Source organism: Platalea leucorodia (genome assembly GCF_965183815.1).
Source record: "Platalea leucorodia genome assembly, chromosome: 2".
NCBI classification, from domain to species: domain Eukaryota; kingdom Metazoa; phylum Chordata; class Aves; order Pelecaniformes; family Threskiornithidae; genus Platalea; species Platalea leucorodia.
In genome coordinates, this window is record NC_138824.1 from 119,938,283 (window position 1) to 119,952,148 (window position 13,866).

Consider the following 13,866-nt stretch of genomic DNA (forward strand, 5'->3'; position numbering starts at 1 on the left):
CATACATTTTGGTTTCCCCAACAGGTCCTCTTTGTCCATGCAGAAATTTTGACCAGTGTTGAAAGATTTTAATTGCTAGCAGTATATTAATAACACATAAAAGAAATGTGGGAACCCAATCCTTTCTTCAAAGATGTCCTGAAATAAGGTAGATTAATGGATAGGAATGGGGAAACCCAGACTCAAGAACTTGGCGTAAAGAACATTTTGTGATCACCACTTTTGTTAGAAAAGGAGCCATAAATATTTCCACCAGCTCCTACTTCCACAGAGTAAGAAGCAGCAGCTCACAGTGGTAGCTGTGGCTTCAGTTGGTTTTGGCATTCAAGACCAAGTACAGAAGTTTAAATGCAGAAAGCAAAGCATACACAATATGGATGTATACTTTAATACCATAATCATTTGACCCCAGTACTTGAAAAAATGGAAATGCACTTGAAGTACAGAGGTTTACTCTTCTTACTACCCAAACCTGGAGTAAACATGCTCTACTACTCTTACTGGCTCAAAGTGACTGATTTCCATTTCTTAATTGCCTCTCAAAAATGTAGCTTCAGTAAAATATTGAGAAATAAAAATGTGGTTTTCAGTCACAGAAGCAGGAATGTACATTTAAAAACAACTGTTTAGTCAAAAAAATATTTTACCTGAAAACACAGGGTTTTTTTAAACCTAATCTGCTAAAAGTTCATGGTTGCCTTGTCTTTAACTTCTTATTCAATTTACCATGACTTACATCTCACTTCTACTTACGAATATAAAAATATGCGGTATTAAGAGAATTAGTGTGTTAATTTTGGTTTTAGACAGTGGGATGAGATAAAGTTATCTTATCAAATATATAATGGCAAATACATAACATGCCATATCCTAACATGACCAGATAGGAGACGTGTAGGATTTAATAGCTCATCCTTGTCTGTTGCTGGAGGTGAGTCCCAGACTGCTGTAGCATGTCCATGTAAGATCTGATGTTGTCGCTAGAAAAGATGGAATAAATTGCTTTTAGAAAACTCTTGCAAAATTAATTTAAAGATACTGTTGGCAGCTCCAGTCTTCAGATTTGCAAGCTTTTGCAAATGTTTTCTGCTGGAAGTACAGCCCCTGAACCAGGTTCCTGCATATGCTGTATAGACTTGCTTTTCTTGGCCATCTCAGAAATATCGCTAATCATGAACAATAAGGTTGAAAATCATTGTTTTGCTTTATCCATAATGTTTTTTGTAACTTCTAGCTTGATGTTTTTTCTACGATATGCTTTCATAAAAGCTCTGGATGTTAATTTCTGTCATACTAGCATTGGGAAGTTTATTTCAGTCTGGGAGTTAACCAGCCTCTCTCTGAAATCATAAACATGCTTTAGTGGGAGTGCCTATAAATATGTTTCTGTAAACTGGCTTTAATCTTGTCATATGACAATCATAAGGATTATCATTCTGGAGGTATAACTCATCTTGCAGTATGCCTGGCAGCTGTCAGGATCATAGCCTTCAGACACATGTATTGGACAACTAATAATTAGACACAGTTAGGTATTTTCCATCTGAATAATTTTTCTGATGGAAAAGATAGGGTGTTTTTTTTTCCAGAAAACTGAGTAAAGTGTCTTCAGGTAACTTCAGATTTGTCATAAGGCAGAAGTGAATGCTGCTAGCCAAGAAAGTTGCTGCCCATATCAGTATTAGAAATTGTGAAACAATATCCTGGTGCTTCCTTCCAGTCGCCCAAGGGCACAGCTGAAGGCTTGGCAGGACGGCAGGGAAATCACGACTTTTAGCTATTCTCTTCTACTTTGCTTCTGCTCAGAGTGAGTGAAACTGTTGTTACCTTTCAGGTGGAACAGTCCTAGAAAGCTCAATCCGAGACCCTCCAAATCAAATTCTTATACAAAAAATGCTTTTCAAAAGCTGCATTTCAAAATGAAACTTTGTGCTCACTTTCAAAAAGAAAGCTACTTTTAAGTCAATAAAATTCAAAGCATATTCAATTCAAAGTATATTATGAGAAGTCGTCTATTTTCCTATTGGTGGTAACAGTCAGACTGATCAGATTGCCATGTCTTAGTAACTATTTTAAGCACTGAAACTTGAAGTTTTATGAGTTTAGTTCTACCCACTCCTGTCCATTTCAAAGGACTGCAGTATCTTCATATGAAAAGTGTTTTGCAGAAATAATGTGTACATTCTGCGTTGTGCCTGTCAAACTGAATCTCTTAGGAATTCTTCCCTAAATTTGACTAAATTATGTCCCAAGAATATGTACATTTTAGCATAGTCCTAAACAATTTCTCTATGATAATTTGAGACACTTCATTTCATGTACTTGTGTGCCGATCTATTAATGTTGGTTTTACCAACAGCTATGTCTCATCTCATTCTCTGTTTTGTTCTACTGCGGTTTTATTCTACACTGAATACAGTTTTGGTACTGAAATAGATGGGGTTTTTTATCTTTTATTTTTCTCCTCAGGAATTGCTTTTTGTCTGCTTTTTAAATTAACTGTGTAGGATATATTGCTGCAGTTTAGCTTCTGTGGAGTTTTAAAAAGATATATTCTTTAAGCTTTTAATGAATTCTTCCAAAGCACACTTAAAAAAGAACTTGCCACAATAAAATGACCACATTTAAATAGCTATAAAACTCGGACAGTAAAAACAAATCTTCTTTAATTTTTCAAGACATCTCTCTTAATCGGGTTTGTTAATGTGTCAAGTTACGCCACAAGGACCCAATTGCCAGCACTCTTATATTGGGCAATTTTACTTAGGTACACGCATGCATTCTGAGTCTATGAAATGCTCTGTTGAGAAACCCCATCGTACCTGGCAATCGAAGGATCAAAGTCAAAAGAACCCAAGTCCATGTAGTATTGTGCTGTGTCTCTCAAAGCTGTCCATGATTCACTAACCTGAAGTAGATCAAAAAAGAAAAGATTATTCTGAGCTTTGATACTGAATAAATACAGTGTGTGACTATGGAGCAACCTTTCTTGCATTGATAATCAGATTTCCTCCCTTGCCCCAAAGAGCTACTGTTATGTGTTAATCCCACGCCTGTACTTTCTTTTTTTTTTCAATAGATGCTGGAAGATGATGGAAGAAAATACCTGTTCAGCCACAGTGTATCCCCACGCATTCTGGCTGCTGCTTGGGTCCCAATAGATCTGAGAATATGGTATCTGGCGTTTCAGTCTTATAAATTGATTTGCTGATTCTTCTGTCAGAAAAGGTGCTCCAAGGACACCTGAAATGGAAGCTGAGAAATATTTGTAGTATCAGAATAATATTTTAGAATGTGCACTTCAAAAAACATGTTTATACCCAAGGAACATGTCTTTGGACCTGTAGTTTATTTAACAGAAATTAAAGATGGTCCTACCTTAGATCTACAGAAAGACTTTTTCTTTTTTTTAAGCCTGAAATTAATATAACAGGTGCTATAATTCATCATTTTGTACTTGAATACAAAGTAAATAAAGTTACAATCAAATTAAGGCACTAATTTATTTTTAATACAAGATTTTGTGACTGAAAAAAAACTTAGACTGGAATTGCACTAGTCTCAGGTGTGCTGAGAAGCCTAAAGTTTTTTAAAAAGCCCCTAAACCTACCCATGAATTTAACTACGCTTTCTAAACCTCCTGGTTTAGATGTAGTATTTATTCTCATGAGTAGCAGCATAGAAATTGCACACATGAAAATTACTGTATGAGCAAAAGATATTGCACTTCTAATGTTGTTATCGCATTGCTTTAGACAGATTTTGAGGTTGCCCCAGATGCAGGAGTACTTCATGCAGATCTTGAAAGAACCATTCTGCCCAAGAAAAAGGGCTGAATTCCTCATTAACTTCATATGAAAGGCCCTGGTACAGGAAACGTCTTTTCTTTTTAGTCTCCAGTGTTTGAGACATAAATTCATTTGGGGCTAAACTGGTCTGAAACAGCATGTCAGTCTGAATCGTACAGTTTTTAATGAACCGCTGATTAAGTTGAAACTCGGATACATCAGCCAGTGTCTGTAAACAGCTGTGCTCCAACTTAGCAAAGTGGGTTTAAATGGACGCCTGAGGGTGAGCTGCACACACTTGCTACAGATGGGCCAAGAACTTGAACCCTCGTCTACTGTGTCTTACAGTAGGAGCTCAGCAAGGCAAGCTATTGCCTCACCGACAGCTCTCCAATGCCCTTATTCCTGAATTTCTAGGGGGAAAATCTAAGTGAGAATGTCAAATGTTTGCTTTCAGGCACAATGTTCAGCTGAATCCTGTCCGCTTGCTATTGTTGGTAGCTTTGCTGATCATCCGCAATATGGTCGCTTTTTAGTTTTTTAAATAGAAGAAAATGTATGCTGAATGCATATATAGGTAGCAGGTATGTGAGCTAGAGTATTTGCTGCTCCTTTTCACTTTATTTCTTTACAAAGCCAAAAAATGCTGGAAAATGTAAGAAAATGCTTGATTATACAGTAATGAATGAAAAAAAGAAGTGAAAGTTGTCATCTTCATTCTTAACAAGGACATGAAATAGTACTTTAGAAAATTTCCTTAGCAAGCAGTGGCAGTCCCAGTAGTTCCCTCCTACTTCAGTTGCTTCAGATTCCAAGTTACTATAATCAGAAACTGGAGACAGAAATTTTGGGGTAGGGAGTTTTCAAGGAATGCCATCTTTAAAAATGTTAACAACTCCATGGAAAAAACTAAGTTCAGACATTTGGTGTGAAGACTCTTGTGTGAACTGCTCTCTCCCTTAGGGAACTGAGGAATAGCTATTTCTGTACTTCAGAAAACAAGTAAGATTTTGTCCTGGGGGAGAAAAAAATATATTCCTTGCATTTGTCTATTAAGCTGCTACACTCCTGTTCTAGAGCTGCACAAGATAAAACTAAGCTCGTGCCAAATTTCATTATTTCTCTGGCAATTTACTATTATTCAGTAGAAAATCTATGAGCTGTTAACTTCTCTTTAGTGAATTTGGGGTTTTTTTGGTATTAAATATTTTGTAAGCTCATGATTACATTTCTGGACTGAGATAACTGAACTGGGATCAGAAATTGGCTCAGTAACAGGCCTCGCTTTTGTTTAAATGTATATAGAGTTAGCCATAAAACATAAAACTTTATCACCAATATGGACTCTGGCCTTCTAGCTTTGTGGTAAGCTAGAAAAAAGATCATTAAGCAGCTCTGCATTTTGTGTTTCTTTTCCCCACTGCCAGCGTCTTCAAAAAATGAGCTTGTCGTTCTGCTGGTGGGATGGTGAGGTGTTGTCTTGGCTACTGTGGTGCAGAGTGCTGTGTCTTAAGGGTATTAATTTTCAACTTTTAATGTACAGTCTGCTCTGGCTGCACCTGTATCCAATGAGAAATGCTATCCCTAACCATACTGAATATTCACTTTGATTAAAGCGCACTTGCCTGCTCCAAGGGGAGGCAGGGGTGTCAGCTCTGCTGTTGGCTTCTTTTGTCACTGTCGACACCCAGTTCTTGTTCTTTTCTAGCTGCTATCTCAAATCCTTCCACCTACCACCTTTAGCACCTGGGAGCCATCTCTGCAGGCCTTGTCCCTAGCTGCTGGGGCACTCCAAAGATGCATAAGTACCAGAAGAAAATCAGGTAAATGCCTTTATATTCAAGCTAATCCTTCAGGCTTAGCTCAGCCTCTCTTCATCTTACTGTAAGGATCATTATGCATCTCTGAATGGGGCAAACTTCATTCTCGTCCAGAACTCTAGTGAGACCATTTCTGATGAAACCAGAAATAGTCCTGTTGGTCTTTCACTGGGACTACATAGACAAGCAGGGTTGCATGTTTGCTTGTGCTGTGGTAGAGCTCAGAGACAGCAAGGTCTTAAAGCTCTAATATAGACCTGGGGGCATCAGACCAGATGTCTCCATCTGAGCAGCGCCTCTGAATACAGTGTATAGTCTTCAGCATATAACCTGTGTCTTGCCTTAATTTAAGTTTCTTAGACTGGCTGTAATTTTTCCCCACCTTTTGAACAGCTTAGTAAAAGATTGTGGAAGAGTTTATTGCTCGGGTAGGTGCTTTATAAACACAGACTATTCCTGAAGGACTGCAGCTCTCCATCTTGCAGGAGACTAGCACAGAAACCAGGAGAATGGAGTTTCAGGGCACCTGGGTATGAGACTAGAGAGAGTTAGGAGCAGGTGGGTAATGTTAATGAGATGGCTCACAGTGCCTAAAGTTGAGCTGAAAAAAGATGAAGAATTCCAAACTGTATGAAACAAAGTTAACTCACTGCAAAGAGCAGTCAGACACATTGTACATTAATGTTTTTATTCAATACTGTTTTCCTCTTTTCTCTTAGATAAATATGTTATTTGAAAAGCACATTTAGGGATTAATGGCCCAAAGCGAAAACAGGAGGAATGCATGTGAGGAGTAAACTATTGCAGGGGCTGTATCAGCTGTTACCAGTTAGAGTGTTTCCTTTCATCATCTCTTGAAGATTCACTCAGTGTTCTCATATGAAAAGCAAATTATAGAAAAAATTGGCTGGTTTTAGCAAGCAGATGCTTAGCTTATGTAATTATTGCTTTCAGCAGGTAGTTTTGTCTATCCTGTACACATAAACAGATTGTCCAGAGGGAAAACTATTAGTAATCATTGCTGCTATGGTGCCTTCTGAGCATCTCATTTCGGATTAGTGTGAACTGGTGTAAGACTAAACTTGAGAGAGAGGAGATGGTGGTAGAATGTTATCATCTTTGTCAAAATAGCAAATGTGTACTTAATCCAGCATTGACTATAAAAAAAACCAAAAAACTGATTATGAAAAAGGCATATCAAATAGCTTGGAATGTCAAGGTAATAATGAAGAAGTATTACAGCATAGCAAGCAAACTGCACTTAAAATATAAAATCAACCTGCATAGATCTTAAATTATTGTGCATTAAAATCTCTTCATACTAGACTCAAATGGAAGCTTAACTCTATTTTGTGAGGACAGATTTCTAGGAAGCAAGATATTTAGCTGGATGCAACTGCAAAATCTTCTCAGGAAGACATCTTTTTCTATCAGCTGGACGTGCAATGATCCTCTTCGTCACACAGTCAAAAAGGTGAGTATGGGATTAAATTTTGATACCTTTGCCCGCTTAGGCACCCATTTAATTGATATGCTTTTTCTTTTTTAAAAGCTAAGCAGTACATGCGCTTAGCAGTCTTTGGGGAGAGCAGGCAATCCACCATTTGCATGTCTAATGGTAGAGTTAAATAAGAAGACAAACCTTTAAACTTGCTTTAGTACAGGATGTGCTTCCTCCCTGCCCCAGGGAGCCTTTTTTAGTTAAATAAGCAGTATTGTATAAGTGAGGAGGAGCAATCTCAAGGCTTGCGACCAAAATTTATCCCTGGTGTGCATCTACTACAGGGAAAAGTGGTTTATGTCTGATTTGCTGTGATATTTAAAAAAAAAAAAATTGACAATTACTTAGCAACACTTCAGTCACTCTCTGTGCACATTGCCATATAAACTGGAGTTATTTGTTTCTCTCCCTAGTTTCTAAAGACTATTGCAAGTTTCTGACAACCTAAAAACCTATTGCTGAAGTTATTTATGTCAATGGAATTTAAATGTCAAAAGTTGGCAATTGCTCTGGCTCTTTTCCTTTTAGTCTAATAACTCTTCTTATTATCGGCTTTGGTGATCATCTGGTCAAAATGTCAGCTCACAGGGGTAAGGCTGCTGGTCTTATCAGCACTTTAGGACAGAGCTCGGACAGAAGCTAAACTTGGAGAGAGCTAAACTTCAACCTTGGACACTTTAACCTTGCTGAGGTGGCTGGTGCTGACGTGTTGGGAACTTTGAAAAAGTAAATCAAATGCTGCAGCTCAGATGTGTTTCTTAAGGTTAGAAATGAGCCAGAATGGACCCCCCCCACCATGCTTTAGCTATCTAACTGTCTAAATCCAGAAATGATTCACAAAGCCAGGCCCCGGGACTCAGTCTGAGAATTCAGAATACCACAGCACAACAGTGCAAGCACTGTAAGAAACGTGTGGAAGCAGCTGGTTTTCTCATCACTAAAGTATTTCTCTAGGTTATGTGACACTCCATGGAAATCAAGATATGGCTACCTGTCAGTACTTTGCATAAGTGGGTGGATTGTGGCAGGGGTAGACTTTTGGATACTGCAGGCCACCTCTGGGCCACATGTCACCTTTTCTCAGTTGAAAAGTACAATTACATTAAACACCTGCATATTGCATTTTCAAATAGTGAAAAAGAAATGTGCATATGCACATTGGCTATGTATCCCAAAGTGTTTGGATGGTACCAGGCCTTAAAATTAAATCAGTTAGATTTGCTAATACCTGTCAACAGCAAAATTTCAAGTCACTGATTGTTAAGTGCTTCAACACTGTTCATATCTTTGAAATTTTGGTCTCATCTGTTTATTTTTAAAGCTTGAAGTACAGTAGTCTCTATTCTTTGACAATTCTTAATTTTACAGCACAGGACGCAATAGCAGTCTGGTTCAAGAGATGAGAGCTCAGTCATTAGCAATCATTAGAGCTACAGCATCAGCCTCATTCCCTCATCAGCAAAGGCAGACAACTTACAGACACTTAATGCAGAATTAGCTATTGAACATATTGCTGGTGTGATGCCAGGGGTCAGGAAAGTTGTCAGGTATGGGTAAATAGCAAGGCAATTCGGCAAAAATCCTAGATAATCCTAGGGAAGGAACTACTTCCCCTGCAGCAAAGTATTTAAAAAAGCATTGGTCCTGCTCACAGTGCATCCTGGTGAAATTCCCTTCCTAAATCCATATGTGGCCATCAGTTGAGTGAATGGGCAAGACACCCCAATCAGGCATCTGAGAGACTTCAGTAATGATCCCAGTGGCAGGACACCACACTCTTGTACCTCATCCCTTGCTGCTGCACTCTGCAGAGGCTAAAGAAAAGGTCCAGCAAACAGCCCAGAAAGCCTATTCACAGAGATGTGAAGATGGTTTATTATGGGGAGTGATCTATAGCAGCTGAGTTGAGGATGTGATGAAGAGTCAGGTTCTCATTAGTGAGTCTTACAGCCTCTGTTTTAATTCACCATAACCTTGATCATTGCTGAAAGGATTCACAATTAATGAAAAACTGAACTGTTTGTGATCAATGAAACTTTTAAGAGCTCATTAAAAATCAGTAATAAATAGTTCTTCCTGCCTTTTGAAGGAAGGAACCTGGGAAAGAGGGCAAAAAAGGCTGTTAGGAAAGACAGAGGGAGATGAAAGCAAAGATAAGTCTTCCAAAAGGAGGGGCAGCAGACTGCTGTGCTCCCAGCTTGGCTTCAAGTGAGGTTCAGGAAGACAGACAAGTACCCAGGAATAGTCCAAGCTCAGGTGCACAGCAGATCAGGAAGTGCAAGTAAGGGGAAAGGAAGGTTATTAGGTGAGCTCTAACTTGCAGAAGAGAGAAAGGCCCTTTCCATCTCCTCCCCTCCCTGCAGAGCCTCACTGCAGCCAAAACTTAGGGTCATAGGACAAGGAAGAAAATTTGGCCCATAAGAGAGAGTAGACCGGACTGTGGTCCCAATTCACAAAATACCTTTTTTATTAATTCTCTCTACCTCGTTTTGCCTTAGCTCTTCACATCCTGTATTTACTGCACGTGTGTTGGAGCACTCAGATCTGAGAAATGCTTTTAATGCACGCATGTGGATGGAGCATCTTTCCATGATGTGGGCAATCACCTGAGAAGTCAACAGTCATGTACTGCCTGCCTGGTTTGTTCTAATTTAGTGAGGAATAAATTAATTTCACAGCATGTGCGTCACTGATCATTGATTGTACCAGTCTGTGCTCCTTTGGGAAGAGCATTCTTTCAGCCCTGCTGATGCTGCAGCCCTGCCCCATCCATTTTCACTCTGGTCCAGGTTTTACAGGGTGAGTCTTGATTTTAGGTGCCCTGGTCGCAAGGTGCTGTGAAGGTTCAATGATCAGACAGCTTAAAAACAATCAGTCTCCTTAAGCAATTCAAATCAGACATCGCAGAAATCGCATATGAAATACATCATTTTGCGTCCTTATAAATGCATGTGAAACTGTTTCTTACAGATCTTGAGATCTGAATAATGTTCAGGGAAGATTCCAGAAAAACTGCATTAAGCTCTTTCTACAATTTTAACAGTTCAGGAAATCATCCTGTAAGAATCCCTTTTGGTCAGGAATGCATCCTCGCTCCTTGTACCTGAGGGGTTGAGTAGTAAGAGGTTCAAAAGTAGTCACGAGGAGCAGAATCAAGACTGTATTTCACAGAATTTGCTATTCAGTCTTGTGCTCGCCCACTCTCCCATATGTCCCTGCTGCAGTGATTTCCAGTTAATTCTCTTCCATCAGTGCTGTTCCGGTGGTAACACAGGTTTTTTTGCCAGCTGACTATTTAACAAGCCAGAAGGGAATGACATGAGACAGGGTGCCAGGCACTTACCTGTAAACAGCAGAGCAGACACCAAAATTTGAAACATTTTCAGAGACATGGCAAATTGTCCAGAAAGTGTTTCCTTTGTAAAGCGGAGGGAGTCATATGGTTTTATACTTTGTTATCTTTAGGTTTATAAATCATTTACCAGATACCTGTAAATCGTTGGTGCAGGCAGAGGGCAGGGTACAGTGCTTAGTTCAGATTTGTCCTATATGCCTCTCTTTGTACACTTTGGACTTTGCAAGCTGAGCCTCTAATGAGCCATAATGGCTCATTATTGTGTGGATACATTAACTTCTCCGTAAGCTTTATAACGCAAAATAGCACATTGGGCTTGTTCTGTGCGCGCTGAACAGGCAAGTGTCTGCGAGTCAGTCTTCTGCATGATTGTTTTCCCCTCGTTGTGGTAATGAGCACGTGCGGTTTATAGTCTGTTGTGAATATGAATGGTGGGAAATGGTGTTTGAATCCACCTGCTCTGAGAGCAGTGCCTAAGTATACAGTATATTTTAGATGTATAGTGCTTGGGTTGAGGAAAATAAACCTATGACAAAACTGACTGAGAAAGCACTAGGGCATGTAAGGAGAGAGGGAATTGGGTTCCTGCCCTGAACCAGGCCACAGGGTCTCTTGTTGCCTTCTGCTGGTGTCGGGACTCTGTAATGTAGGACACTATGAGTTCATGCTGTCTCACCTTTCCCACCTCTCCAGTTAGATGTTGTGTTTTTATATCCAGCTCACTGTCAGTAACATTTGTCCTACTGCAGACCAGTTTATCTTCATGAGTTCACCTACACCAATGACAATGGGCTACAGAAAAGCCAAGCTTTATCACAGGTTGAGGTGAGTTGATCTGCAGTTCACCAGCACAGGTGTGCGTGTACTCAAAGGTCCTTACGTCAGGGAATTAGACCTTGCTGACGTTACAGGTCAGGGACCAGACTCCATGCTGATGGGCAGTAGTACTTCATTCTTAGATTCACAGTGAGAACCGTCCAGTCTAGACAGTGGCTGAAGCAAAGGTTTGTTGGGAAGTGAAAGAGCGTCTAGTTGTGTAATTACAGAGCCTTATAGTTTTTGTCATTACACGTTGGTGGGCAGGAGGAGATACTATTGAACAACAGGTCTAACAGTGGAATCCTTAACCTTGCAGTAGGTCGCTTCATAACCTTAGTATTATTTTAGCACTGTTCTAAAAAAAAAAAAAAAAAAAAGAAATCACTCAACCCCACCTAACAAATTATGCGTGGAGGCAGGTGCTCTGCACTCTGGTGCCATGTTAAAAACAAATATTAATTATCCAAACTTATGATCAGCTTTCCCCATCTCTGAGCTACTAAATTAAATGTTAGATGTCAGTATTTTTGGGCACTAGCATAAAAGGTGTAAGGACTGGGACATTTGCCAATGGGTGACACAGATCACTGTGACAGACAAGTTCTCAAGAACTGTAGATCCCCCAGAAATAAGTTCCAGGAAAGCATACAAGTTATCCTTTTACCTCACAAACTTTTCTGGGCCATCTTCTCCAGCCTTCTCCACACTTCTCTCTTACATAGACCTGCCTTTCTGTTGCAGTTTCCCTCCCATGGGTTTTTTCTCCTAGTTCCTAGTATAACGTATGGAAGAAATGTTGGCATGTCATTTTATATTTATTGCAGTTACCTCTTCTTTAGTGTGCAGTCTGCTCATAGAGAAAAGTGCTAGTGATATGGCCGAGGTGAAAAGAGACAATAGCAGCTAGTGAGACTTCACTGCTACCTGGGAGCAGATCACAGGGAGTCATGCTGGACTGGCAACACAGACTCAAGACACCTACTCCTCCTATCTCATCTTAGGGAATGAGATGAGAATTTTTTTTTTTTAGGAACAGGAGTTGAAAAAATGATAAAACAGTTAGACAGAGGCCACAGATCCCAACTGTCCCTGGGTGTCCTAAGTCCAGGCTCCCAGAACCTAAAAACTCATCCTTGCTCTTGCAATTTCCAAATAAAACCTGTCACATGCTGGAGAATAGGACCTGTCTCCATCCTTTACTTATAAAGCCTTGACTCTGTTATAGGGAAAGTCCTCACTGAGAGGCACAGAAAGTCTTCTGGTGGGACCACGAAACATGGTGGGGATGTTGCAATGCATGGACCTAGGCTCTGAGTTCAACAGAATGCAAGGCTTACTCTGCTGCAGAGTGGGACAGTGGTCAGCCAGCAGTCAGCCAGCTTAGGCGATGATACAAGATCTGGGAAGCAGCTAAACTGCAGATAGTACATCCCCTTGGACATATAGATCCATGACACCTGAACACTCATCCTGCTTTTTTTTGTTTCATCCCCTATCCTGCCACCCTCGCTTCCTTGTCTGATTTTGGTCTTGCTCCTGGGCCCTTCTCCTTCTTGTCTAGCCTGCCCAACTCTGCCTTCTTCCCCTGAGATTTGTCTTCCCTCTTGTTGCATGCTCTGTAATTTCACATAAAATGATGCTATGCCCATAAAACCCAACTTTAGACTGAAGAATTTGTGTCTCTCTTATAAGGAGAGTGGCTTCCCAGTGCAATTTCCCTTTCTTCCTCTCATATGTGTCCTGCTCCCCATATCCACACGGGTGTACAGCTGTCGGGTTCACCCCATCCCTGCCTTCTACCCCAGTCCTGCTATTGCCCAGTCTCACCTCTGCCCAGAATAGCCAGTGTTCTTCCTGAAGCCCTGTAATGTATATTTAGTCTGAGGGTTGCATATGCCCAGCTGGCTCACATACAAAAACTTTTAGGAGACAGATGTGTTCTTAGCTGTTCTTTGAGGGCATTATATAGACAATCTGGATATCACTAAAAACCCATGAAAAGCATGAATGTGTTCATTGAATATAGAATTTTAGCTGTTAATCACTAACAGATATGCAGGCTGCAATTTTTTGGAAGATTTATAACTTGGCCCAATGGCTCAAATTTTCATATGGAGGAATGAATCATCCTGTCATTTTCATATGATGCCCTCCCTCTCTTGTCAAATTTCTATTCCCTACTTTAAAGCACGGAAAGCTTATTCAAAGGAGTTGTCATCAGAATACTCAGTGCAAGTTTAACTTCCCCCCGCACATCCTTGTCTCATTTGCAGAAATAGCTGAGATATTGGCTGAAATGCTTCCAAAAAAAATCAGCCTGAGAAAAGACACCTGACATATTTAAAAAAAAATAAAAAATCAGACCAAATGATAAAAGTTTAACTGAGTTATAGACAAGTGAAAGTAGGATTATATGAAGGGACATTTCGGGTAATCTTCAATGGTACCAGCCTTATCAATAAGGTGTAAGGTAGGCTTCAAACAGCAGAACCTCTAAGTTAAGGAAAGATCAGAGCATTCTTCCTTTTACATTTCAGAATCTTAGATAGTAAATCACCATGTCAGGGGAAAGATCTATGTTCT

At 39.9% G+C, this 13,866-nt stretch overlaps 1 protein-coding gene across 1 annotated transcript; it reads right to left on the minus strand.

Moving 5' to 3' along the window:
* Positions 1–901: 901 nt before the first annotated feature.
* LOC309602038 (uncharacterized protein C3orf85) lies at positions 902–10,501 on the minus strand (the record flags this gene model as incomplete). The annotated part of the gene is made up of 4 exons (XM_082335324.1): positions 902–980; positions 2,823–2,908; positions 3,107–3,255; positions 10,453–10,501. 4 exons carry the CDS (start codon positions 10,499–10,501, stop codon positions 902–904), a joined length of 363 nt encoding a protein of 120 aa, XP_082191450.1.
* Between the last annotated feature and the right edge of the window lie 3,365 nt (positions 10,502–13,866).